At 37.6% G+C, this 25,944-nt stretch overlaps 1 protein-coding gene across 1 annotated transcript in view; it reads right to left on the bottom strand.

The window, feature by feature from the left end:
* Window positions 1-25,944, bottom strand: part of RBMS3 (RNA binding motif single stranded interacting protein 3) — a 632,551-nt gene that overhangs the window by 1,508 nt on the left and 605,099 nt on the right. The window contains exons 12-13 of the mRNA XM_057315983.1: window positions 23,459-23,569; window positions 15,557-15,604 (exon numbers count right to left, since the gene is read on the bottom strand). Of these exons, the coding sequence (XP_057171966.1) occupies window positions 15,557-15,604; window positions 23,459-23,569 (159 nt within the window). The remainder of the gene's footprint in view (window positions 1-15,556; window positions 15,605-23,458; window positions 23,570-25,944) is intronic.

Here is a 25,944-nt window from a genome sequence, read left to right as displayed (position 1 = left end):
ATCAACACTGATGTCTGTCCTTGAGGGTGAGACTTTATCTAAAGACTTTTATTTTCATCAAAAATTTGAGCTTTAGTACAACTAGGCATAAAGGGACTAGCACAGTTCTTGAACTCCAAAACCCCAGGGACCTGCGGTCTCAAGCTGGGGTGGAGAGGTGGCGAGGAATATACTATACTGTCAGGTGAAGTACACCAGGGGTTAACAGAGGACTTTGAATTTCCAAACTAAAGTGACATCACATCTGGCTGTGGAAATTGGGAAGAAATTCATGGCAGAGACACTGTTAAAGATGAGGAAGATTTGACCAACACAAACTGCAGGTGTGGCAGAGAAGAAGTTCCAGGTAGAAAGTCAGCACAGGGCAAGCAAGCAAGAAAGTGCCCACAGCCAAACACATCCTATAAATAACTGTGATAAGTGAAAGAGCAGAATTATGGAAGGACACGGTAGGAAAAGCAGTTGGAAGAGTAGCTTGAGGATTATACCGTGGGAGGTCTCGAACACAAGGCTAATGAGTCCTTCTTAACTCTTGCACCCTTTGAGCTGTGGCTCATGACTAAGCATATCATACATTAGGAGTCTTCACTCATTTTTGTAATTATAGCTCAGCTTGCTCCCAAAAAGGATTTAAGGCAGCTTCCAAAATTGTACAAATGTTGTAGTATCAAATAAGTGAGAAAAATGAGATGAGGGGAAAAAAGTAAGATGAAGTCAGCAAGGTTAATAAAATATACACCATTAAAATTTGTCAGTTAGTTAGCAATGAATTACACGATTCGCTGTGTCTAGTAGGTAAGAAAATAAATCAGATGCATAGAAGAATAATTCCCAATATGGAGGCAAGAGAGACATTTCTCCCATGGATCAGAAAAGAGCAGATACTGTGTAGTCTAAGGAGCAAAACCTTTAAAGTAAGCAAAGTAAGTTTCCAAGGACTAGTATTACAGTGTCCTTCAAATGGAAGTGAATGGCATTGTGCCAATGCATACTTGAGAAAAAGCTATTTTTCAGGGGGTCAGTGGGACACAGAATTCCACGTAAGACAGCTTCTTCAGCTTAATCCAAGGTTATAATTTAGCATAACTAAGAAGAATGGATATACTGCATATTATCCAAATATTCCTCCAAAAATACTATTTTCTTTTAGCCAAGGTTCTGAAAGGTATGAGTGTTAGTGACTCTGGAATTGTACTTCTTGACAAGAACTTGGAATGTAGCTTTCTTTGCTGTTGGTAACACATAAGTCCCAATGCTGAACTTGGCATTGGATAGATAGTGTCAAATTGAAGAAGCTAAGAAGATTTTAAGAAAACCCACTCACTCCACCCAAAATAAACCTCCCATTATTTGGAGGCTAGCTGCAGGAAAGATAATATTCTTCTCAGAACAGAAAATTTAGGTCTGCACTCACACAGAGCACAATGAGCAATCAGCACTGTGATTCTACAGTATGACGCAGTTTTAACACCCACGTCCCTGTAGAATAATCTCTGTAAACCATCCGTAGCTTTGAGTACTGTAACATTTCTGCCATGTACTGGTTTGCAAGTTTGAGTGTTGCTATTAGAAAAGTTGACTTTAGATTCAGAGATCTAATCTGTACCCTCTCTCTGGCACTGAAAGAATAGAGTACGGAATAGTTATTTACTAAGGTAACTCCCAATTGTTATATTAAGATCATATCCTTGCAGATCAAGTTAAAGTAAAAATGTTAATCTCAAAGTTTATTCAGGCATTTGTGTGAAGGCTGAAATGGAAAGGCCAGGTATTGATACTGCAATAATAAAATTAGAAGATAATAAGGACCCAACCTGGACTGGGGTAATAGAATGGAATGGGATTCAAATGGAGAGCAGATTCAGAGTATATTGTGGAAGTAAAAAAAAAAAAAAAATGAAAGCTGCATGTGGGGAAGAGTGAGCCAAAATGTCTTTGAGGTTTGAAGCACAATATTTTGGAAGAAAAATGACTTGTCAATTTATAAGAGATTTTCTTTTCTACTCCAAGCTTAGTTGAGTATTAAATCATATGGTTCTCACCCAAAAGGAAGAGCTCTATATACTCCAAGATACTATTAAAGAACATAACAATCCTAAACTCATAGATACACTTAACGTTGAAAATTTCGTCTTAGAGAAATAATACTGAAAGTATTATTTTGAACCCTAGGGAAGTCTGTGGGATAAAGTAGACAGGGAGGAAAGATTATGAGTCTTGAATTGTGAATATGAAGTCTGGGCTTTGGCAGGCCAGCCAAGGGTGGTAGAAGCAGAAGGGGGGCATTTCAGAGGTATCTAGAAATGGGGGCAGGGAACTCAAGGGATGGGATAAGCAGTAGAGATTTGGAGGCCATCTACATGATGGTTAAAGCTGAGGAAGCAGATGACTTCTCTGAGGAAGAGAACAAAGAAAAGCAAAATGCCCTAAGACCAGTACCCTGGAAAACAAGATAGACTTGACCTACACCTTTGTTTTTGTTTTTGTTTGAGCAGAGGGAATGTCATCAATAGGTAAGTATATGTTGATAAAGGTGTGTGTGGGATCACAGCTGTAAGAACATCAGAGGTTAAGACATGAAAACAAGAACATAGAAGGAAGGGTTAATATTGACAAAGAGAAGGACGTGACTTGACAAAATACAAGAGGATAGGAAGAGAGGAAGAATGAATAAAACAGACATTTGAAGTAAAGGGAAAACATTTGTGGGAGATCAGATCAAATATGTCTTCTCATAAAGGAGGAGGTAGCCATCTTCTGAGCATAAATGGCAAGATTTGTGTTTGGAACTTGAGAAAGTCAAAAAGTTTACAACAGCTGAAGGAGGAAAAATATGAGTGGGAGGTCCAGCTGAGCTTGTTAAGAATCATTTTGTAGAGGGCATGGAAACTTCCTTAGTGGACGTTTGTGAAAATCAAATGCAACCAATCAATTCACATAACGTACTTAGCACAGCACCTTGAACACAAGGTATTCTTTGTGTACACCGAGTCATTTTTGCATTAGCAGTACTTTCCATATACACTCAATGCTTATGATAAATAAAACACATGTTGCCCTATCTCATGTTTGTATTGACCTTTTATCAAGGCCATTGAATGTTCTGTTATATTTTTATCAGGCAACATTATAATTGCTCTTTAGATAAGGAAAGAATTTATGGAAATCTTTCAGATGATCTTTAATTAGCTGGTAGCTATTAGCAAGGTCATAGTATTCCCAATTAAACAATTTTTAAGAATTATCAACAATTATCAGACAAGAACAGTTAATGACTGGGGGATAAAGGACAGAGGAGGCAAGGGCATTTTGCAAACCTAAAAACAATTAAACACCTCCCTTTTCTGTCCAATGTGAGTGACTGCTGCATCATTACAATGGCAACTCTAGCTTTACCTTGTTCCTCTCACTTACTAGACAATACTTACTAAGACACCCAATCATTCAGTTGCCCCCCACCACTTCCCAACAGCAACCAATGCAGAGTAAACTTCTGCAGTAATAACTTCCTGAAGCCCTTCCCAAAGTCATACTGTACAAGTTCAAATCCTGTAAGTCCTTCTGAATTCCCTCTTCTAAGATGCGCTATGGTTCACCTGCAACTTCTCCCTCATTTTTCAAGCTAGTAAATCTAATTTTGTTTGACTATAGTTGGTCTCTGGTCTTCTTTGGCTAGTAGGCTTTAATCTTCCAGAACAAATATCTCAAAAACCTCAATGATTTTTTTTTAAACCAACTCCACATATTTGATTTGTTAAAGTAACTGTTCAATTATGAATGAAATTCCCATTTCCTGAATCTGGAGTCCTGTGCTTTCCCAGATCTGAGTCTCTTGGGCAGACTGCTGGATGCAGAGCAGGCACATAAAGTAATTAAATTTATGCCTTATAGGGGCCTGCAATCCATTACCCTGAATCCAACATGATTCTGCTGCCAGCTGAAATATGTCCATTGCATGTAAATTAAAGGGCACCATTGGCTTAAAATCTTTTCAACTTTTTGTTTTTCATTTTTAAGGAAACTTGATGGGAAACTTGATTATTGTTTTTGATATGTAGTATCTAGGTCAGATAGCTGATGGCTTTGCAATCAATATTATATCAAAGCTAAATCACAGTGAGTGCACCAAAGTGCACAGTTCAGACAAGTAAAAAAGAAGGATTGGCCTGATAAGAAGTAATATACTGTTTGCGATATATTCCACATTATCAAAATGAATAAAAGTTAGTGGTAGAAAAGAAGAGTGTATAAGCAGCATCTTGGGTGACAAGTGGACCTTGAAAAGTTATCAACATGAGTTTGTTAGGAGTAAATATTTTGTGATCTGCAACTTGGGAAAACAAATTATCTCCCAAAGCAGGAGATTTTATTTTAAATATACATTTTAAAGGTGTATAATTATGCACATATATATACATATATAATTGTATATATATGTATATAATATAAAACTCATGGAAGTTAGACTTAATACCCACATGTAATTAAAGTATATTATATATAATCCCAATTTCAAACATATTTTATCAATTCCATAAACCACAAGAGACTGGAAGTCTCCCATGAAATAAACTGAGAAGATTTTAGGTCGTTCCAAGTGCTGCATGCCAGGGACACGATATATCATTTGAAACGTGACTTCAATATGGGCAATGTTAAAAGCAGTGGTCAGCTGGGTGTGGAGATGCACCATCTGGTTGGTGGATAATGAATTCACATAAAAAATTAAGACTGACTTGAGGCTACAGAATTGCTCAAAAATCCTATGCAACTTTTATCAAAGAAATAAGTTTCTTGTAATTCTGCCATAAATGCCACAGTGTTGAGATATAAGAATGGAGGTGGGGAAAGTTTTAGAGGGCACCAATGCTACCACTGCAACCAATCTAATCATGACAATCATTATCACCACCTTTATACTAATACCCTCATGTTTCCTTGGTCTATAAACATCTCCCCAATATTAGATATATTGAAAGACTGTGTTGTGAACATTTTAGCAAATGATACAAGTTGCAAAGCAACATTTCAAAAAGCTTAGAAAAAAATTAAAAACACCTATGATAATTACGTGATGCACTCCCGTTTAGCTTCACGTGCGTGTTTAGGACTCAAAATCATAACGGTGGTTCAATTTTGTCACCTTTTCCACTTTACATTACGAGAATTATCTTTTCATGTGGTTAAAAAAGCTTTAAGTTTTATTTATTATATTAATTCAACTAATAATACTATCATAGTGCAGACAATAGGGAAGGTATATAGTCAACTCCTTTAATATTTCTTTTATTAGATACTGGGTTTGGAAACTATTTTAAAACAGCATTGGTTCAGTCAATCTCTTATAGCAAATATAAGGTTACTGATGCTTCAAAAACTCCAACGTACTTCCCTGAATGCAGGGAAAGGAGAAGAAAAGGAAGCCTCAGTTATGTAATATCTAGTACAACTCAGGCATGTACTAAGTTCTTTAGAGAAGTCATCTCAGTCCTCACGTAAGTGCACACAGAGAAGTGCTCATGTACTATCTGTACTTAAGGAGGGGAAAAGTAAGCTTCGGAAAATTTAAGTAAAATTTATTGTGAAATAATTAGTAAAAAGTTGGCCCAGGAATCAAATACACCTTCTTGACTCTGAAAGCCATTTTTAATTATTATACCATCCTTTTCCCTATTCCGAGTTGCATGTGTGAGAATAAATGAAAACTGCCTGCTAGCCAAGTTTTAGATCGGATCAACACATCATCATAATCATCTTTCATTTTATCTTGCCACTGAGACTTTATAGCACACAAACTTCCCTGAGCCCATTAGCATTTTTTTCATTTATGCTTTTTACCATAAAAATGAGAGCTTTTGTATTTCCAAGTCAAATCTGTGAAGGGTTTAGATAATTAAGCACTATATTAAAAAGCACAATTAAACACACCAGCAAATCAATGAAGAGTCGAGAGCAATCAAAAGAACATGCCACTGGGAAGGCTTGCAATGTACTGCGTCTGACTCGAACCATCCTGATAGCCAGGGCCAAAAGGGAAATAGATTAAGTTATGTACTTTAGAATGTCAGTTCAAAAGAAGGATATCTGCTCATCTGGAGAGAGATACTTGCCAAGGCACTGAACTCAAGCAGCAATTCATCATCGGCTTCTTTATATAGGGAACATTGGATAAAATAATGGACAATTACTTCCACTGCCGTGTCTCCAGAAAGCTAGTGATGTGGTTTAAGTGTCTGTGTCATGTGTCACCCCTCTAAGAAAGAAGAGGTTAAAACATTACATTTTAACTCTGAGAAAGCATTTCTGTGGGGATGTGCTATCATATGGTTCAGGTATTTTGCTTTCTGATAAACTAATTTAACACAGAGTCTAGAGAAATGTTGGCATGTCTGTCAGGCCGTGTCTCTCCAGGATCAGATGTCTCAAGCCCGCCTCTGGCAAGTGCTGCATGGCAGACAATTCAGGGTTGGATTCTCTGGCAGGAACCTCCCGTGCCCACTTGGTGCCGTTGATTAAAAAGGGAACCACGTGCTCTCAGGGCCAGATGCGCTGATTCCCGCACATGCAATTAGCTTCCTTTAATATCTTGAAAAGACTCTCTTCCTCGGCTGCCATCACAGACGTCACTGCCCTTGGGGATGGCTGGGGTACGAAGTGACCCTATGTATCTGCTGCTGCGGAATGCCCTAGGCCCATCGCCCCCACTTGCTGTGAATTCTGCCCACCGCAAAGAGAGCATTTTGGACGCTGCGTCTCCACGTCTTGTGTGTGCCGCATCACCTAGGGAAATTTGCTCTGACCCTGCCACAGACGGACAGTCCAATCTCCAGCCCTCCCAGGCCTGCCCCATGCAGTGTTGAGTCTTTAGACCAAACCGGGAAAGCTTCCCTTCACCTTGAGTATAAAAGCACAATACAGTACTCAGACACGTGGTTACCCAGGGGGAAACAGAAGAGCTGGCTAGTACTGACAGATCAAGAATGACTTCAGTGGACGTCAGTCAACCACAACGGCCCATGAGAGTACCAGCCGAGGTGGTGTGATAAAGATGTAAAATATATTTTTTACTGCACCTCCGTTTGGATGACAGATCTCTTACCTTTTCTGTAAATTTCTAGAAGTGCAGAATTCTAAAAGCTGTCAAGAGGATATTAAACAGAATATATATTTAATTTTCCTGGTTGATAATCCCCCATTGCTGGTACATACAAATAAGTCCCAGGAAACCCAGAGATGATGAGTATGTGAAAAATAAAAATAATGTACTCATTGTTTTAATACTTCGGTACCACCAACAATTATGCTGTACATACTAAATTATTCAGAAATGTCTCTCTCAGGCTTTATCTCAACCTCTCCCACTTCTGCCTTTCTGATATTTCATATGCCTTGCACGAAATAAAAAAACACAAAAATACCAACTTTAAAATGAAATGTACTTCATGCTTATTATGATGTCAGTATAGTTTTTAATTTGGAATACTTGCAAAATGAATTGATTGGAGCAGGGGAGGGCAAACTATATAACCCATAGGCCAAATCCAGCTTGTTGCCATTTGTATAAATAAACCTTTATTGGGACATAGCCATGCTCATCCATTTATACACAGTCTGTGGCTGTTTTCACCCCTAAGACAGAGTTGAGTCGTTACGATACACTGTATGGCCGTCAAAGCCTAAAATATTTATAGTATGGACCTTTACAGAAAAAACTTGCTGGATTAGAAGATAAGCCATAAAATTTTGTTTTCTTCTATCCCAACTCCCTCCACACCCACTCCTCCCCCAATTGGGCTAAATTAGTGATGTTTATATATCAGAACAGTCGATTGACTTAAGCTCCCTCTAGTTATCGGTTACTTGAATAAAGCAATAAAATATTGTGGCCCAACAGGAAAAGTCTTTAAGGCTTTATTTTTGTAATGTAGTGAACAGTATAAATGTGCTAGTGGGAACACAATAACAGCATGCACATGCCTATTTGTCAAATACTCATACCAAGCCTGTTCTGCACACTGCCTTTATGATATCTGTCGCATGCTGTGTTATATGACAAGTCATTACAGTCCTGGGCTCTGTTGTGAGATTCTATCTTCTTTGAAGGAAATGGGTCCATCTCTATTTTATACCATCTAGTCTTGGTTCCTTGTAGCCCTCTAGGAGCTCATAAATATTAGTTGAATGAGTGAATAATAAGTAGAACAAAGTCTCCCTTATTAGAATTTATTGAAAAGAAACAATCAATTAGTACATTTAAACAAATGCAATTTTGTAATTAAAATAGATGCACAATATTTGAGCAAAGAAATGAAACCGATTTCCACGCGTGGCTTGTGGGAACACATAACTCTGTGTCAGGCCTTTTACAGTAAATGCAATTTAATGGCTAATTGTTGCTAATTGGAGGTACTAATGGACCTAATTTTTAATTAAGAGATGCAAATCATTTGTAATTAGCTCATGGTATCCATGAAAACAAATTTTATTTAGAACTGGAAAAATGGTTTTGTTCTTTGAAATAGCTCAAGCACGCCCCCAACCCTCCAATTACGGGCTAGTTTTATAAAGTGACTCCCTTCCAAGAACAGGCAGTATACAGGTAGGCTTCAACCAAATCTTTGGTAAGCATCGCCAATTCCAAATTAATGCAATGCATTGATTTCTAACGCAAACTGATGTTGACTGAGTAGCCAAGACAATGTGCAGCAAAAACGGCACACTATTTCAACAGGGACTTTGGTCTTAATCCAGGCAAGTACCCCTGTGAAGGACTTCATTCTTCTAGCATGACTCCCTGGCTAGAAATCTGACACTTAAGTTCATATTTGACCACACTGAGTGTAACTCCATTGTGATTTACATATGCCTTTTCTGTGAAACCTCATTGTGAAGTTGTCCTGATAACGTTGATGATTCTCAACCTCTTTTAGCTGGTGTGTAGAAAAGATATGACAGAAAATGCATATGGGTTCCAGAAGTTCTACAGATTCCTACCAATGCAGCTTTGGGCTCCTTTTTATTTTTTTCATTTTCCCCAAACACAGGTTCAAGTTTTAAACTCTAAGGTTTTTAGAAAAGAAGAATGAATTTTGGTTCTAATTTGTTCTCCTGTCCAGAGTAGCCTTTTGCCTGATTTCTTGATGATGCCCTTCAGGAAAATTCAGCTCAGAGCAACTGAGATAAAAATCTGGGGGCGCCTGGGTGGCACAGTGGTTAAGCGTCTGCCTTCGGCTCAGGGCGTGATCCCAGCGTTATGGGATCGAGCCCCACATCAGGCTCCTCCGCTGGGAGCCTGCTTCTTCCTCTCCCACTCCCCCTGCTTGTGTTCCCTCTCTCGCTGGCTGTCTCTACCTCTGTCGAATAAATAAATAAAATCTTAAAAAAAAATCTGACAACAAATTATCAATAGTTTTCCTTTGTTTCTCGTAAAATCCAACTCTGAATAGAAAAAAAAATGATGTTTTATTTGTCATTTTTTTCATTCAAATTTGTCTAAGATGGGAGGATCTTTTAAAAAGTTATAATTGTGAGGGAAAAGAAACACTAAAAAGAGAATAGGCGTCTGTGATTTTGCATGAAAATATACAGGGTAGTTCCAGCCTTCTGTCCTCTGTCCTTGAAATAAACTGGATAAGGTGTAGCAGAGACTTTGACAAGGAGAGGTGAGTCCTGTGAAATAACTCTAGGACTCCACTTCCCAAACTGTTACCACTTTCTTTGGACATCACCACTCTTGCCTTACCCGTATTCTTTCTGAATTATTATTTTTTTTAAAAAAAATGGATTCACATTTTAACTATTTACCTCAAACTTTCCTAAGCAAAGTATCCCTTAAGCTATGTGTTTGATAAACTTATTCTACTTTATTCAGATTCATAACTGAAGTAATATACAGCTGCTAGAGTAAAAATGACAAGTTTGAATCCCTCCTAAAATCATTGGACGTATCACGGTGATACACAAATCATGCCCCGAAAAACACTGATCTGATATACGTTTCTGCTTTTAATCAGCTCTATATTCCAAGTGTTCTGGAAAGAACATTCTTAAAAATTTTGAGAAGAAAAGTCTTTAGTGTCTTTGTAACATGTTCCAGAAATATGTTCTTTATCAGTTCTATCAGTGATTGACTGACATCTTATCAATGTCAAAAACAAAAAAAACCCAAAAAACAACAACAACAAAAATCCAGACTTACAAAAATACCCACTTAAACAGCGGCCTCTTACATTCATATTGCTTGATTTCTTTAATCTCTGCCACCTTCACCTCAAGTCCACCTTTTAGCCCTGTTCTATGACCTTGACTTTGCCAAGAAACAGTTCATTACCCATAATCTTACACCCAAGTCTTCTATTCTGATCACTTCGTATACCTCATCGAGACCTCTGTTCTCTATATTCCCTGTTTCTCCCTCTCTTCCATCCCTATGGCCCTCTTTTCTCTTTCTATTGATCTGGAAACTGGTTTGTCACTCAATTACTCTCTTGCCAATACTGTCAGCACATATTGGCCTTTTTCTCACTCTAGTCAGTAAAACCTTAGCCCTGCATTAATCCACCTGTCTGCCTTCTTGGCTACTGATCACTACAGCAGAAAATCAAACATCCTCACAGATTGGCATAATCACAAAAATTCATAATCTTTAGCTTCTAACGGACCTCCAGTACTGCCCCTCAAACATTCGATGTACTGGTAGTTGGCTTTCTTACTCCACAGTTTTCCAAATCTTTGTTCTCCTTAAATCCTTTCCCATGCCATTTTCCACGGGCTCTCAGGTCACTGTCACTTAATTCTTCTAATAAAAACAGTGTTCATCTCATAAAAATCCTCTGATATCCTATTCCTACATTTAGAGACCTGTATGCACATATATCAAGCCTTCTTCCTATTCCCCACATTCCCACAAGAGATATCTGCCTTCCTCCATGACCTAGTTCTATCACTCATGCCCTTCATGGGTTACATCTTCAAACTTTAGAATACATTCCTGGCTTCTTTCTGTCATTCCCCATCTAAAAACATCTTTAAAAAATCAGAACATCCATCAATTCCATTCTCCATTTGTTTTTAGTTTTATCTCGTCTACTCTTCTTCGAAACCAAATCTGTCAAGTTTCTGGCACTTGCTGCATCTATTTCCGTGTAGGACATTCATTGTCTCTACCCTTCCCATCAAATTGACTAGTGACCTCGATGTAACTAAATCCAATGACTTTCTTTTAAGGACTCATCTTACTGGAGAGTCTGCTCTTGAAATACTTTCTTGCTTTGGTTTCATTTGAAACCTCATAATCTTGGTTTTCCTTCTTTGTCTACAGTTGTCTTTCCCAATCTTTATATTGGGTTCTTTTTTCTGCCCATTTTATATTTACAAGGATCCACCTACATCTCTTCATTCTAAGAACATTCTCTGGGTGACATGACTTGATTCCATGATAATAACTCTAAAATTCATCTCTAGCTAAAAGCTGTCTTCTAAGTTCCAGACACACAGATCCAAATATTTATTATTTCCGCTTGGATGCTCATAGATATCCGAAGCTCAACATGTAAGGCAGTACCGTACTTGGTACTTGTCTCTTTCCTGCCAAACTTGATCCTCTGTCCTCTGGTTCAGATCTCAGCAAATGACACCTTAGGCCACTGAGTTGCCAGGAACTTAAAGAACTGCCTTTAACTCTTCTCTATCCTTCTACTCTGACAGCCAGTCAGTTAATATGTCATAAGTTTGTCAACATTGCATTCTCATTTCCACAGCTTGAGCAAATGCCAACTTCATTTTGTGCCCGAGTTCTTGAGTTCTGGTCCCCCTTTCCTACTTTTACATCTCCTCAATGCATTTACCACATGGTATCCGGGGTAGTCGGTCATGTCAGTCTCCATCCTAAAACCTTTTAGAGTTTACTGCTATCAGGATAGACCTCAAGTAATCATATCTGTTGATTTTGCCCCAGCTTATTTCTCCAGGATCATTTTCTCCACTCCTCATTTCTCTTTAAGTGTCTCTGTGCCCTTGGACCATTTATACCTGAATTTGCTTTGTCCTGCTACCCATGAGCCTTTGTATATGTTGCTGCCTTGGCCTGAAACTTTCCTTCTCCAACTTATTGTTTTACTTGGCTAATCCCCATGTCTCCTTATGTCTCCATTTAGAAGTTTCTTCCACTTTTTCTGACTTTTCTACTGTAAGTTGATTTTTTTCTCTTTGTGCCACCATAGCCCCTTGTAACAAGAATGACTAGTATAGCTGTTGCTAATAACACTTGAGCATTTATTTTATGCCAGGATCTGGTCTAAGTGGGCTATATATCTTCTTTTAGAAGATATTATTTATTTCTTTTATTTTAGAGAGAGAGTGTGTGCACATGCACGTGAGTTGGGGATGGGGCAGGAGGAGAGGACGAGAGAGAGTCTAAAGCAGGCTCCACACCCAGTGCAGAGCCCAACTCAGGGCATGATCTCATAACCCCGAGAATTTCGACCTGAGCCAAAACCAAGGGTCAGATGCTTAACCAACTGGGTCACCCAGATGCCCCACGGGCCATATATCTTAACATCTCTAATACTCGTAACAACCTTATGAAGTAATTATTATTATTTCCTCAGAAAAGTAATATAAGTTACAGAGAAATTAAGTAATTTTCCCAAGTTTCTACAACTAGTGACATAAGTAGATTCTGAATTTAAGCACCTTATTGAAGAATTTACAGACTTAAACATCACATATTAGTCTACATAGAAACACTTTTGATACTGTGTCATAATCACCTCTTTGTACCTGAATTCCTAATTCAACCCTATGTTCTTAGAAGGAAGTTGGATCCCTAGCACCCAACACAATGATGATGGCCACATAGTATGCTTCCAGTAAATATTATTTGAATAAATAAAAGAACAAAGTGACCTGTGGCTCAAAGAGGCAAGAGTCTTTACCTAAAATCAGATTTACCCTGACCTAGCCTCAGGGTCTATATTGTGACATTTCATCCTAAGAATGCCAAGTGACTTGCTACCATCTAATCACCCCATACATCTTTATCTCCAAGAGTTTATATATCCTGTCCCATTCCCCTCATGGATCTTACCCATTCTTGTCCAAATGCTAAAGTCCTATTCATCCTTCCAAATCCAGCTCAGAATTCACTTTATTCCTGATCTTCTTTTCAGATTCTAGATTTTAGCTCCTTCATACTTTATTCATTTCAACATCACAAACAATGACAACAACAATAACAACAACATTTAGCTAGACCATGATATTTTTTTTACCATTGGCCTATTTTCTATTCATCTTTGTATCCCAAGTACTTGCATGTAGTGCCTAGCACTCAGAAGGTGTTCAATAAATGTTTGATGGGTTGATTTCATGATATTAGGTTGGGTTATGTCTCTGTAGATTACCAAGCTGACATCTTGAACTCAGGTACATTATGGCAGTTCAGTCAGCTCCAACACTGGCAAAGAACTGATTATTATTTGACTTGTCCAATATGGGCATATTGGGAGATATGAGAAGAAACTGTTCATAATGCCTTTGCCCATTTTACTTTCCTGATTTGGTCAAGGGCGGGGCAAAGATACATTATTTTTCAGAAGTCACTCAAGTTGTGCCTACCAGGACATTTCACACACTTTTGGAATGTAAGTCTATTTTCATTTAGCTGTAGACCAAAGATGCCAATGACGTCTATGCAAATTGATAATATGTCAAACCGCCAAACCAAACTTATATGGGGGAAGGGACTGTGACACTCCCATCATGTCCCCATCTTATTTTTTCGGTTACTTCTATATTAGTCCCTTCTTTTGCACTCTACAGGTGGGATATTAGTACTTTTATTTTTAAATTCTAGTGCTATACCTGGCTTTTTTAACCACAGTATGTGATTATTGTTTTTGTTCCTTAAGCACACAAAATTGCTGGCTGAAGTTTCTTCAAGTACTACTTTGATCAAGCCATTTCTCTGCTGAAGAACTTTCAGTGCTACCTGTCTATGGGATTATGTGGGAGCTCTAAGCAGCCAGATGTCTTGCCTCAATTGATTTGTGTAAGAGCCCGACCTATGGCTGATATCTAGCAAATGCTTTGATGCTTCCTTGTTGCTACTGTTCATTTGGTTCTTAAAATCATACAACCTAGTTGAAGGCAAGTTGCAGTTTGTGTCTTTCACTATGATTAATATTGGTGAATTATCAAGAGCAGAAGCCACATGTTAAACTAAGTCAAGGCTGTATGCATTGAACAAAGTATCTTCCCTTCCCGGGCATCCCATATACTAAATAAAATAGGCACACTAAGATATGACTGGTAATACAGTTTGGGAAAGATAAGTGATATTGTAATTAATGACTATTTGTAGAGATCTTCAAGAGGACCAGAATGACTTCACAGCTGAAAGCTAACTGATTGTTTCTCAACTGAACTTTTAAGATGAGTATTCAGCCATGAGCATAATTAAACAAGTCCACAAGACATGAGAAACGGATTACCCTTCAGATGCTGGGTCAGGCAAACCAGGTGGTCAAGAACACAGTGTTCTCTGCTTGAAAACCACCGTTCAGTTACCAGACTTTACTGCCCCTTGGGCTCTTTCATTCTATTTCTGGCCTTTGTCTCTTGCTCTGTCACACCAATGCCCTTCTTGGTTTAGATTTTATGTCCTCATGATCTAACACATCAAAGGATCAAAGAGTTCAAAGCTCCTCAGGCTGCCAGTATTTTATTTAGTTAAAGAAGTCAACAAGAATGAAAAATCGTGCCCATTTTCCTCTTTGCAAGAAACCAAAATTCAAAATTAAGGCGAAAGCGCAGAGGATCTGTGCAGCTCAAAATAAAAACCAACCTCTTCGTATACATATACCCCTTTCAAAGTGCACCACCGAATTTTATGAAACAATTTAAATATTGCTAATTAAAATCCTCAAGATGTTAATGCATTCTCAAATCAATCTCTGCCACTTGTTGTACAAATGGAACATTGGCAGCTTCTCTTTCAGTATCCAAAATACCATTTGTGGAACAAATTTGAACTTTTGATTCATTCAACAAACAATTATATCAAGCACTTACTATGTGTCAGACACTATGCTGGGTGCTGAGCAAGCAAAATGGAATGACTTTCTGATTTCAGAATTCTGGTCTCTAAAGCAGTGCTTCTCAAACTATTTTTTATTAATCTGTGCCCTCTTTTGATAAATAGAAATTCCTTCTCCCATTTCCCAGAAATTCTGATAAATCCTTCTCACCCTGAGAATCACTGATACACAGAACATAGACTCTATTTTCTGTGTATTCTTCACAGACCAAATATCTTTGAGCTTTCACTTTTTATTTCAAAAGAAACATACTTATTTTCCATACACAAACTGGGTTGGAATATTGAAGATACTTTTTTGAACCATATATGCTACCCCGCTGTCAGTCCCAGAACTGAAATTCAAATTCCTGTACCCAGCCCTATTGAGAATCACTGCTTTAAAGAGTTTTGGAGAAAACCAGGCAACCTCCATCTCTCCCCTCCAATCAAATCTTAAAGGAATTAGAATTTTCCTACCTGACACAACAGCTGGTGGAGTATCATAATCCTGTCTTGGGACTGAATCTTTGAATGAAAAGAGCATGAGAAAGAATGCAATGAAGTACAAAAGAAAATAAAATAGAATCTTAGCTCTAAAACGTGGGAGTGCCCACTGTATGTCACATGGTTGCCTGAGCCCCCTGCCTTCAAACACTCAAGGCACTACGACCCCTAGTTGACAGTTGATACAATGGTCCCCAGTACTGCCACGTGGTAGATGTTGTGAGGCTCCTATGTGACCTGCTAGGGCAGTACATTCTATCCTAGCATGCTGTCATCTTCCTCAATCTGTCATCATTTTGGCCCCTCCATTGGGGAATCACTGTGAAATTTTTACCCTCTCTGGCTGACGCACATTTTCTAAAAGGCAGCCCTTCTGGAAGGGGCCCAGAGCACAATGAGAAACGAAATTCTGGAGAACAAAAGAAAGAACTAAAATTTTAAAAGAGATAAATGAAAAATTTTTATATTCCCACACTCTATGGAGATTGATACATTGAAACCAGAATTTTGTTAATAATCACTCAGCCCTGGCTCTGTTCCCAGTGGCTGTTGGACAAGGCCAAGGAGCTTTGTGGGCTGGAATGGTGAGAGCAGAGATAAACAGAACAGAATCTATTCAACAGATGATTGCTGCCTTTTTCCAAAGTGTCATAGCCTTGGAAGTGGCAAATAGTAGGGAAAGGTTAATTTAAACTACACGGCATCCATTTCCAAATTTCAGGTTATGTGAAACCAAGTATATCTGCTTTTGTTAAAGATGAAACATTGACTTAATACAATTCCGTTAGTCAAGGATTTTAAAAAAGAAAGTGGGACATGGCCTATGGCCCAAGGCCCCCCTTCTAAAAATGGAAAGTTCTCATCTAGCCCCAACTCCCCTTAGAGGGGCAAACTATGTAAAAGGGACCAGATATTGCTCACATTCAAATACACTGCCAAAACATGATTAAATAGATGTTCTTCTGTGATCCTTATTCTAGTCACATGACCACTATTCATTCCATTTTATAAACGAAAACCTCAAACTTTGTTTTCCCACCTCCTTGATAACTGAATTTGGACTATCACAAATTTCTCCATTTAATCCCCTTACCCCCAAAGGACGATGTTAATCCCTCTCTCATGAGCAAATGGCATGTGAGAAGACAGATTAAAACTTGGACATTGCAAGGCACTTTGACCAGCGAAACCCAATATGGATCAAAGATTCAAATGCAAATAAACCTTAGACAGGAGTTATTTTGTGTCTCAAAACAGGTATGTGAATGTGAGTTGATTATAATCCCCAAATCTGGAATAAGTAAAATCACTTTTAAAGGGCCTTCAAATATTTTATTAATAGTGGTAGTATCTCCTAGTACCTTTTACAAAACTTCAATCACACATTATTACTACAAATAAAAAAAAGTTGATTTTATGACCATGTCACTAGTTATTTCCCAAGAATATATTTATAACATTTAAAAATAAATCATAAAAGTAAATCATGTTCATTGTTGAATACTTGGAGAATGCAGAAGAGTATAATGATTAAAATAGAAATTATCTCTAATCCCATCATCTGGAAATAACCATACTTATTTTGTATTTCTTACAGCCTTATTTCATAAATATTTTTTCATAGTTGATACTATATTTCCACATGTACAAGTTTACATCCTGCTCTTCTGATTTAATATCATAAATAATCCTTCTCCGACTTTAAACTCTCATAGCATCGTGCTGCCTCACATTCTGGTTTATGAATGGATTATGATTTATTTAATCATTCTTCTTTATTAGACATTATAAAGAACACAGGGCCAGATATTTCTGAGGTCTACAGGCTTTTCTGTTATTTTAGAATATTTCCATAGAATAGCTTCTCAAAACTGTAACTGGTGGCGAGTTGGCAGAGCTGTTTTGAAGTGCCTTGACTGCCCACCTTGCTATTCAACTGACATTTTTACAAAATTAGATTTCTATCATCACACTATCAGTGATTGAGAATGTTTATTTCCTCACACCTTCATCAGCAATGTGTTCTATTTTGATAACTTCATTTAATGGGTTATGTGTGTATGTCCATATAAGTATGTGATTAAATGACTGGTTCTTTAATTACTATTTTTAGTGTTTTTCGGTATCCTGTTCCTCCTTTATTCTGTTCATGCTCTTTGGCATTTTATTTATTGGGTTTTTGTATTCTGTTGCTAACATATTTTAATTCAGAATCCATTTTTCAAACAGCAAAAGCTGAATATTTGCAAATAAACTTTTATAATACTAGACTTTCACTTAATGCCTACTCATTTATTGTTTATGAAACTACCATCAAAGTTCATTTATCTTACACTAAGACTAAACAAATTTTTAAAAACTATTTCCTTTTTATCTATTTTTCTTGTACTTGGCCATTTTTAATTGATTAATACATTTTCCTGAAAGCTTACTCATTACCATTTATGAATTTATAATACTAGTTCCTAATCCTGAGTCCACTTAATGTCCTATGTTGCTTTTTATCACTGTCAATCTTACTAATACGTGAGGAAAGACAATCTCTAGGCAAAATGAATAGTCCAGGATTTTCACCTGATACCATCAGAATTTAACAGCGATAAAAATGGACTGATGTGACTGAAAAATGTAGAGAACCATGGTGAACAAATGGACTACAATTAGAAGATTATCTTTGTGCGTGGCTATGGGTGCACCATGGGACTCCAGTGATGTCACAAATCACCAGTGGATTTGAGAGCACAAACAGAACTGCAGATAAGGAGCCTGAAGAACAAAAACTTTTTATTTCTTTGAACAGATTCTGGTGACATTGTAAGCCACTGGTGACCACCAACTGAACAAATGAAAAGGAGATAAGAAACTTGTAAAACAAGATTGTCATGCAATTTGGAGGTTCTCATAACACAGGAAAATCCCCAGTGGTTTCTGCTAAAGCTTACAATGGAGAGATAAGAAATTATGGATAACAGTGCTTCGGTTCTATAGAGGGCATCCTGTGACAAAAATAAAAAATAAAATAAAATAAACAAAAGCGGAAAAGCTAGAAAATTCTTCAAGGTCAGCAGAATCCTGGGATAAAATTTATACTGCTTGTGTACAATTCATTTCTCCTAAGGCCTGCGGATTCTGTCCAGCTTAAAAATGAGCAAAGAATTCAACAATAAACATTTGAGGTGGTAAATGGTAGACAAAGGTTCATCAAACTACATGGTACCCATTTCAAAATTTGGAGTTATGGGGGATCAAATATATCTAATTTTATGATGACAAAAAAGAGGCTTTGGCTTAATATACTTCTTGATCCCGGGATCTCAGAAAGAAAAGTGGGACATGACCTGTGGTCTAAGGCACTCTTTCTACAAATGGAGAATTCTAATCTGGCTCCAACCCACATCGATCCTGATCCCTGCCTGCTTTGGATTATTCACTGGATCTCTCTCTCTGCCCTGCCCTTGGGACCTATCTGTTTCTGGCATTGAGGTTCCTGTCTTAATCTAGAGTTGTCACTGCTCATACCTTGTCTTGCAGAGTTTCTGTGAGTTCGGATATCTGAAAGTCTCTGAGAAGTTACAGGGAGGAGAGAAACATGGTCAGATAATTTTAGATTGACTGGCTGTGGCAACATGGCAGAAAATGGATTGGAGCAAGCTAAGGGCAGTTAGGAGACTATCACGATTAATCAAATGAGGCCCGGGGCAGAGATTCCAGAAATGTGGAGGAAGGGATGCATTTGACAAATGTCTATGGGACAGAACTGGTGGATCTTGAATAGCTGTATCTGGTGGTGAGGGAAAAGGAAAGAGTCGAGATTGAGTCCTAAGTGTAACATTTGACTGCCAGGGCAAATGGTCATGGGATTAGCTGGAGAAGAAATAAGGAGCAGAAACACATAAGAGGAAGAGGGTCAGTGGAAAGGAAGTTCGGGGAAACTCATGAGGTTAGTTTGGATTGTACTGACTTTGAGATGTCAGAAGGAGATTTACATGGAGCTATTGAGCAAGTTGTTGGTTAAGTGATTTTAAAAGTCTAAGATGAGGTTAGCATTGAGGATTCAGATTTGGGGGTCTTCAGCATAGAAGGCAGAGTTCAAAACCATGAAAGCGGATGAGCTTGCTTCAGGAAATCATGTATGAATGAGAAGTTAAAATGAAACCCTGGCTCAGCACCTGCGGGAAGCAAAGAAGAAGCAAGGGCCAGAGACATCAGAGGAGAACCAGGAAAACCTTGGGCAGGAGTCACAAACTGAGAGCGCTTAGGACAAACTGGGTCTGATATTCAAATACAGGGAGATTGCCCGTTAAAATGCAAATATTTACCTTAGCTTAAAAAAACTGGAAGGTGAAGCCACCTTAGGTCAGTATGCCCACGTAGCAATAGCTGTCTGGAGTCGAGCAGCAGCTGCCCTCCTTAGACAAGGCTGCCAAGACGCCCCCTCTCCCTATGATGGATTCATCCAACACTCAGGCAGAGCTGTTACTATTATTGCATGAAAATATCTCTCTTTTAAAATATAATCTCCAGTTTCATGTGTATTTATATTACATGACTATGTGACATGAATAAATACAGACCGAATTTGATGATATATTTCCAGGGTGTCTTGCTTGACCCTAGTTTTATTCATTACTGTGACTTAGCTGGCTTTTCTGGACTTTTGGGTTTAAAATCCTGAAAGAGTTAGAAGCTAAGGAAGTAGAAACTTGAAAGAGATAAGTTATTCCAAATGAAACAGAGCGGGCTGGAGACTTGTACTATGGCCTTGACAATGTTCTACATCCTTTTGGAGACCTGGACTGAATGGCCACACTATGAAACCACTTGAGGTAGAGGGATAAAGGCAGCTCATTTGATAAGCATCTAGCAGGTGTCACACACTGTTTTAGGTATGTTACATATATCATTCCATTTAACACAACACCACTGGGATATACATATATACATATGTATACAAATATACATATACATATTATTTTCCCCCTTGGTAAAAGAGGAGATCAAAGTTCAGAGAGGTTAAGTAACCTAACACACATAGCTAATAAGGGGCAGAGCCTGGCTTTGAACTCAAGTTTAATGCTAATGCCCACTGTTCTTTCCATGATACCAAGCCACCTTCCCGGCAATAGATAAAGCAATGGAAAAGATGCAGTAAGGTGGAGAAATTTGATTAAAAGAATCCATTTCAATTGCAAAGTAGCCACTACACATGCCAATCAAAAATGTAAATAAAAGGAACCTGTGATGGCATATCAAAGTGTAAGAGTGACAGTTTGAGAAAAAAGTATAGCCATATTCTGGACACCGCTAAACATCAACAAAGTAATAGTGTTCTCTCTCTGGCTTTCCAGAACCTTATGGAATTTTAACCTTTGGCAAAACATCACCTTACACAAAGCTTATGGTGTACCTAAGCATTCTTTAGTATAAATGTGAAGCAGGAAAAGAATGAAAAAAAATTAGAAGAAATTTGGTGTTAAAAATAAGCCACCTGCTTAAAACTCTCTAAGAAAGGCAGGGAGTACATATCATTATTGAGTAATTTGGCTATTACTAGCTGGGTAAAAATTATGATCTCATATAAATGTGTTCTTGTTGAAAATGCTCAAATACTAATCATAATATATGTTATTGAATCAGCAACTATTGTAATTCTGAATCTGTTCTATATATTTTAGCTTATTTTTCAATTCTCTAAAGGATTCAGTCATATTCTTCATTAACTTGGCTCTTGTATTTTTTTCTAGTTGGCAAATTTGAATTTCAGCAAGTCAGCTGGTTTTGCTTTTGATTCAACTAAGGAGGATTTATAAAGTGTTTCTTTCTATATTTTGTATTATAACTCACTCATTCCTCGGATTCTAGATTGTCGTTCAATACAGTAAGATTGCATTACTTCACTTGTTCAGAATTTATCCTCTTTTAAGGAGAGAAAGGCTGATATGAAGGGAAACCAAGAGCGCGGACACGAGAAACTTCAGTTTCTCCCAATGAACTTGGGAATCGCTTTGTTAGTAAATGAGCGAAGTGACTAAATGTTTATGGAAATTACATGACTATGTTTGTGACATGAAAAAATATAGACAAGATTTGATGATATATTTCCAGGGTTTATTAGTCATAGTCAAGGTTGGCCCCTGACTTGTGAATGACCTGGGAATGACATATTAGCTGAAATGGGTGAGCATCTGGGAAAAGAAAACCAGGCTCAGATGTATTATGTTACAAGTTCTAGAATTGCAGGTGCATACATAAAGACACCTTTCCATACACATTCCTAAAAACTCTCCCTGATGAAAATTAGCTGTGTCACAGTGTAGAGTTAAATGTAGTCTTACATATGACTTGAAAGTCTAGGTCGGAGACCTAAGAAATTTGATTCAGCCCCTGCCTTTAGACAGGTAAGGTACCATCAACTGCTTTTTATAAGTTCAGCAACTGAGGTCTTTAGGTAGGTACTTGGTTTGTGTTAGTAAAACTACATCTCTTTATTGAAACAATGTGACTCTTTCCATTAGGCATATGGACTTTCTTCCTATTTCAAGCAGATTTTTGTGGCCTTAGTGGGCATGTCAGAGACTTCTTATATTCCAAAAAGTCTATGAGTCAATACATTTATGTGGCAAGCAAGCCATTGCTTTAATGTAAAATTTCCGATACAGAGCTAGTGTACACAGTGTACATAGATATTTGGAGATGACGCCAGCATAACTGTGAAGAGTTCTAGAAGTGGCGACTATGAGACATATAGGCTTAAATTCATGGAGGCGGATAGTCAAAGGGCCCCCATATAGTATCACGCTCAATACTCAACCAGATAGAGAGGCAAACTGAGACTGGAAGAGATTATTTTCCCAAAGACAGAGTGAAACAACAGTGCTCAATCAAGATTTGAATTTAGTACTCCCAATTCCTAGTCCAGTGCTCTTTCTATAATAATTAAGCTGCCTCACTCAGAAAACTGATTTTTTTTTAAAAAAACTCTACATCTTTAAAAATGACAAAATTATCTGCACTAACATTTGTAAAAAATAAAACCTATTACCATCATGTCACACGAAAGATTGGCTTTTATGTTTTTCATTGTTTTCTATACTGACAATGAACGAAACTGTAGTATTCCAGGTTTTATCAGACATTTGCCCTCAACCATTTGGGGACTTGTCTTTGAGTAGATTTTTAAAAATAAAACAAAATCATGTTAATGATGTCAAATGGTTTTTATAAATCAATGTTGTAATAAGCATGTTTATATACTTTTGTTCCCTAAGGAAAAATAATGGCTCGTCAAAAATATCCCAACCTTTCAAAAAACATCAAGTATACTAGATTCCTTTCCTTTTTTCAACATCATCTGTCTACATATTCAAAACAAAGATGAAAAGAACTGGATTATGTCAGGTTCTCAATTACTTTTTATTGATTTAAATACTGAAACTAAATATAAGCTCTATGTATTAGTCATCGTGAAGGTTGGCCCCTGACTTGTGAATGACCTGGGAATGATATATTAGCTGAAGTGGGTAAGCATGTGGGAAAAGAAAACCAGGCTCAGACATATTATGTTACAAGTTCTAGATTTGCAGGTGCATACATAAAGACGCCTTTCCATAAACAGATATTATACCTGGTACATTGCGTCATTTGAACAAGAAGTAACTCAAATTTAAATGCAACACAGTGGAAGCTTCAGCCTTGTTAATATGAGTAAATGTACCCCAATTTTGAATATGTATGCACAATGCACACTGGAACCTGAAAGGTGTGTTAGTCAACGTCACAGGGCCAGTTTTGCTGATAATGCCAGTAAAAACAGAGAGCGTTGCATCTTATCGAAGAAGTCCAAGAAAACAAAACAAAACCAACTCTTCAACTCACCGTTCCTGTTGTGCCCAATGAAAGATGATTCATCTGTTGTGTCAGGGGGCCCATCATGTTTGCTGGCTGCATTGACATAGGATGGTCCATTGTCGGCGTAATCACAGCACCCTACAAGCACACACAATGTCCATCTGAAAACAGGTTCCACAAGGAAGGAAACTTTTTAAAAACAATAAACACAGTGAACTATCGTAACATCAAATGTGTTTATTTTTTAATGAAAAGGCTCAGTTCAGCCATGTATGATTTTTTACATCAACCCATGCCATTTTGTGCTTATCTAAATAGATAGCATTAGTGACTCCCTTTTCCTCTGATGGGATTTATCTATGATGTGTCTAAAATGCTCATCATTTATAATTTCAATATTCAATATAGAATGTATTCCAAGAAAGCATATACATCCTCTTCCACTGTTCTAAATACAAACTTCTCTGACTGAAAAATACTAATACTATGGAAATTATCTAGTTTTTCTTAATTTTGAGTAAGTCTTTTTTGGCTTATGCTTTTATCCATGATTCATATGGATAATTATTGATCATCTCAATACAATCTACCACCAGAGGAATAATGCTGGTCCAGATGAGTGTCTTGACTGGATCTCTTTGAAGGACAGATCAAAATCTAATATAAATGATATAAAAATCTGGCTTACTATTTTCCGTGTTTTTTCCTCCTAATCTTTTGACTGACTTTCTTCCTATCTGTGCTTTTGAAACAAGACAGAATACTGAACTCTGTTAAATGCTGGTCAAATGTAACACTGCTAAGATATTACCAAAGGGAAAAAAAAAGTCAAATTTTTCATCAGGTGTTAAGAAAGGCCTACTTCTAGGGGGCACCTGGGTAGCGCAGTCATTAAGCTTCTGCCTTCGGCTCAGGGCTCAGGGCGTGATCCTGGCGTTCCGGGATCGAGCCCCGCATCGGGCTCCCTGCTCTGCTGGGAGCCTGCTTCTTCCTCTCCCACTCCCCCTGCTCATGTTCCCTCTCTCACTGGCTGTCTCTCTGTCACATAAATAAATAAAATCTTTAAAAAAACAAAAGGCCTACTTCTAGAATATGCTCTTTGATTTATTATAACTGCTGGGAATGCAAAAAGTAATAGACTTTAAAAAAAAACCTTCTGTTCATATATAAAGTTTCACATAGCTAGTGAAGTAAAGGGCAAGCATTTCCTTTCCCCCTCTCCTACTTATTTTGCCTTAATTGCCTAGCTAAGAGAATGGAACAATTTTTTTTTTCTTTGAGAAGCTAGGGTTGGATAGAATCTTTGAGATTATCGAAATTCCAATGCTTTGTTGTAAAGATAATCATACACATAGAAACTCATGATGTCACAACTCATTTAAGTCCCCACTGGTAGTAAAGTGATGACGCACCTGAATGCTATTTTTTTCTGTAAACATTTTTTTCTCACGGTGTGACTTTTTTTCTCATATAAGTGAACGTTTTGAAGAAATTAAACTAGGACAGATTCATGTAGATGGGAGGATCTCAGGACCCAAACTACCCAGAGGCAAATATTTCTTAGAATGTTTTGCTCAGGATGATCAATGCCTCCTGGTATGACCCAAATCGAGTTTCCTGACTGTATCTGTTAAAAAAAACATCAAACTTTCATTCATCCTTCCTTGTGGGTTCCTCCCCATTAATGTGGAGGGAGAATAGAAATTGAGCCAAATATTTGGAAATGCTTCATTTTCAGAGCCAACGTTGTTTGCAAGGATATTTATGCTTCTGAGTTAGAATCAATCAGAATATATATATATATACACACACACACATACATATGTTATTTTAAAGGTCCGTAGCTGATAAATATATATAGCTGTGCATTTGTGTTGTTTTAATTTCTTGATGCATCCATGAACTGTCATTCATCAGTATACTTCTTGAATCAGACATGATAAGATAAACTTTTACTTAATTATAATTCAGAGACACATCACTTTGTCTTCCTGGTGCCTGAATTTCTTTAAACAAAACCACCTTAACTTGTTCCTTAAAAACAAAACAAAACAAAACACAGCTTCTGTCCATTATTTCTGGTATTTGTTGTGCCAGACCAACAGTAAACACTTTAAAAAGAACTGGGTCTTTCTTAAAGCACTTTGGGATAAACTATAGAAAAACCTCAGAATTAAGATGGAAGTCCTGAAGCATTTCTTTTTTCAGCCAAGAAACGGCACTTTCACAATATTCTAATCCTTAGCAGGTGCAAGACTTCAATATTGTTCTTGAACTTGAAACTTAGACTATCTTCTTAGAATACTGCCCCTAGAAATTCCAACAGCTAAACCGTCACAATCCCGGAAACCCCCTATTGTTATCAACCTGCTTTGGCTACGTAAAGGATTGCTCATCATAAATCAGAGATAAAGACCAAATTATGTTAGGTAGGAAAAAAAAAAACCTTCTCAGTGCCCTAGGGGTGACCTCATTCTCCAGTGGTGCAAGAGGTAGACTTTAGTCTTTGTTTG

The sequence above is a fragment of the Ursus arctos genome, unplaced genomic scaffold (assembly GCF_023065955.2).
Source record: "Ursus arctos isolate Adak ecotype North America unplaced genomic scaffold, UrsArc2.0 scaffold_20, whole genome shotgun sequence".
NCBI lineage: Eukaryota > Metazoa > Chordata > Mammalia > Carnivora > Ursidae > Ursus > Ursus arctos.
The sequence above is the reverse complement of the archived record's forward strand: the minus strand, read 5'-3'. Positions and strand labels throughout refer to the sequence as shown.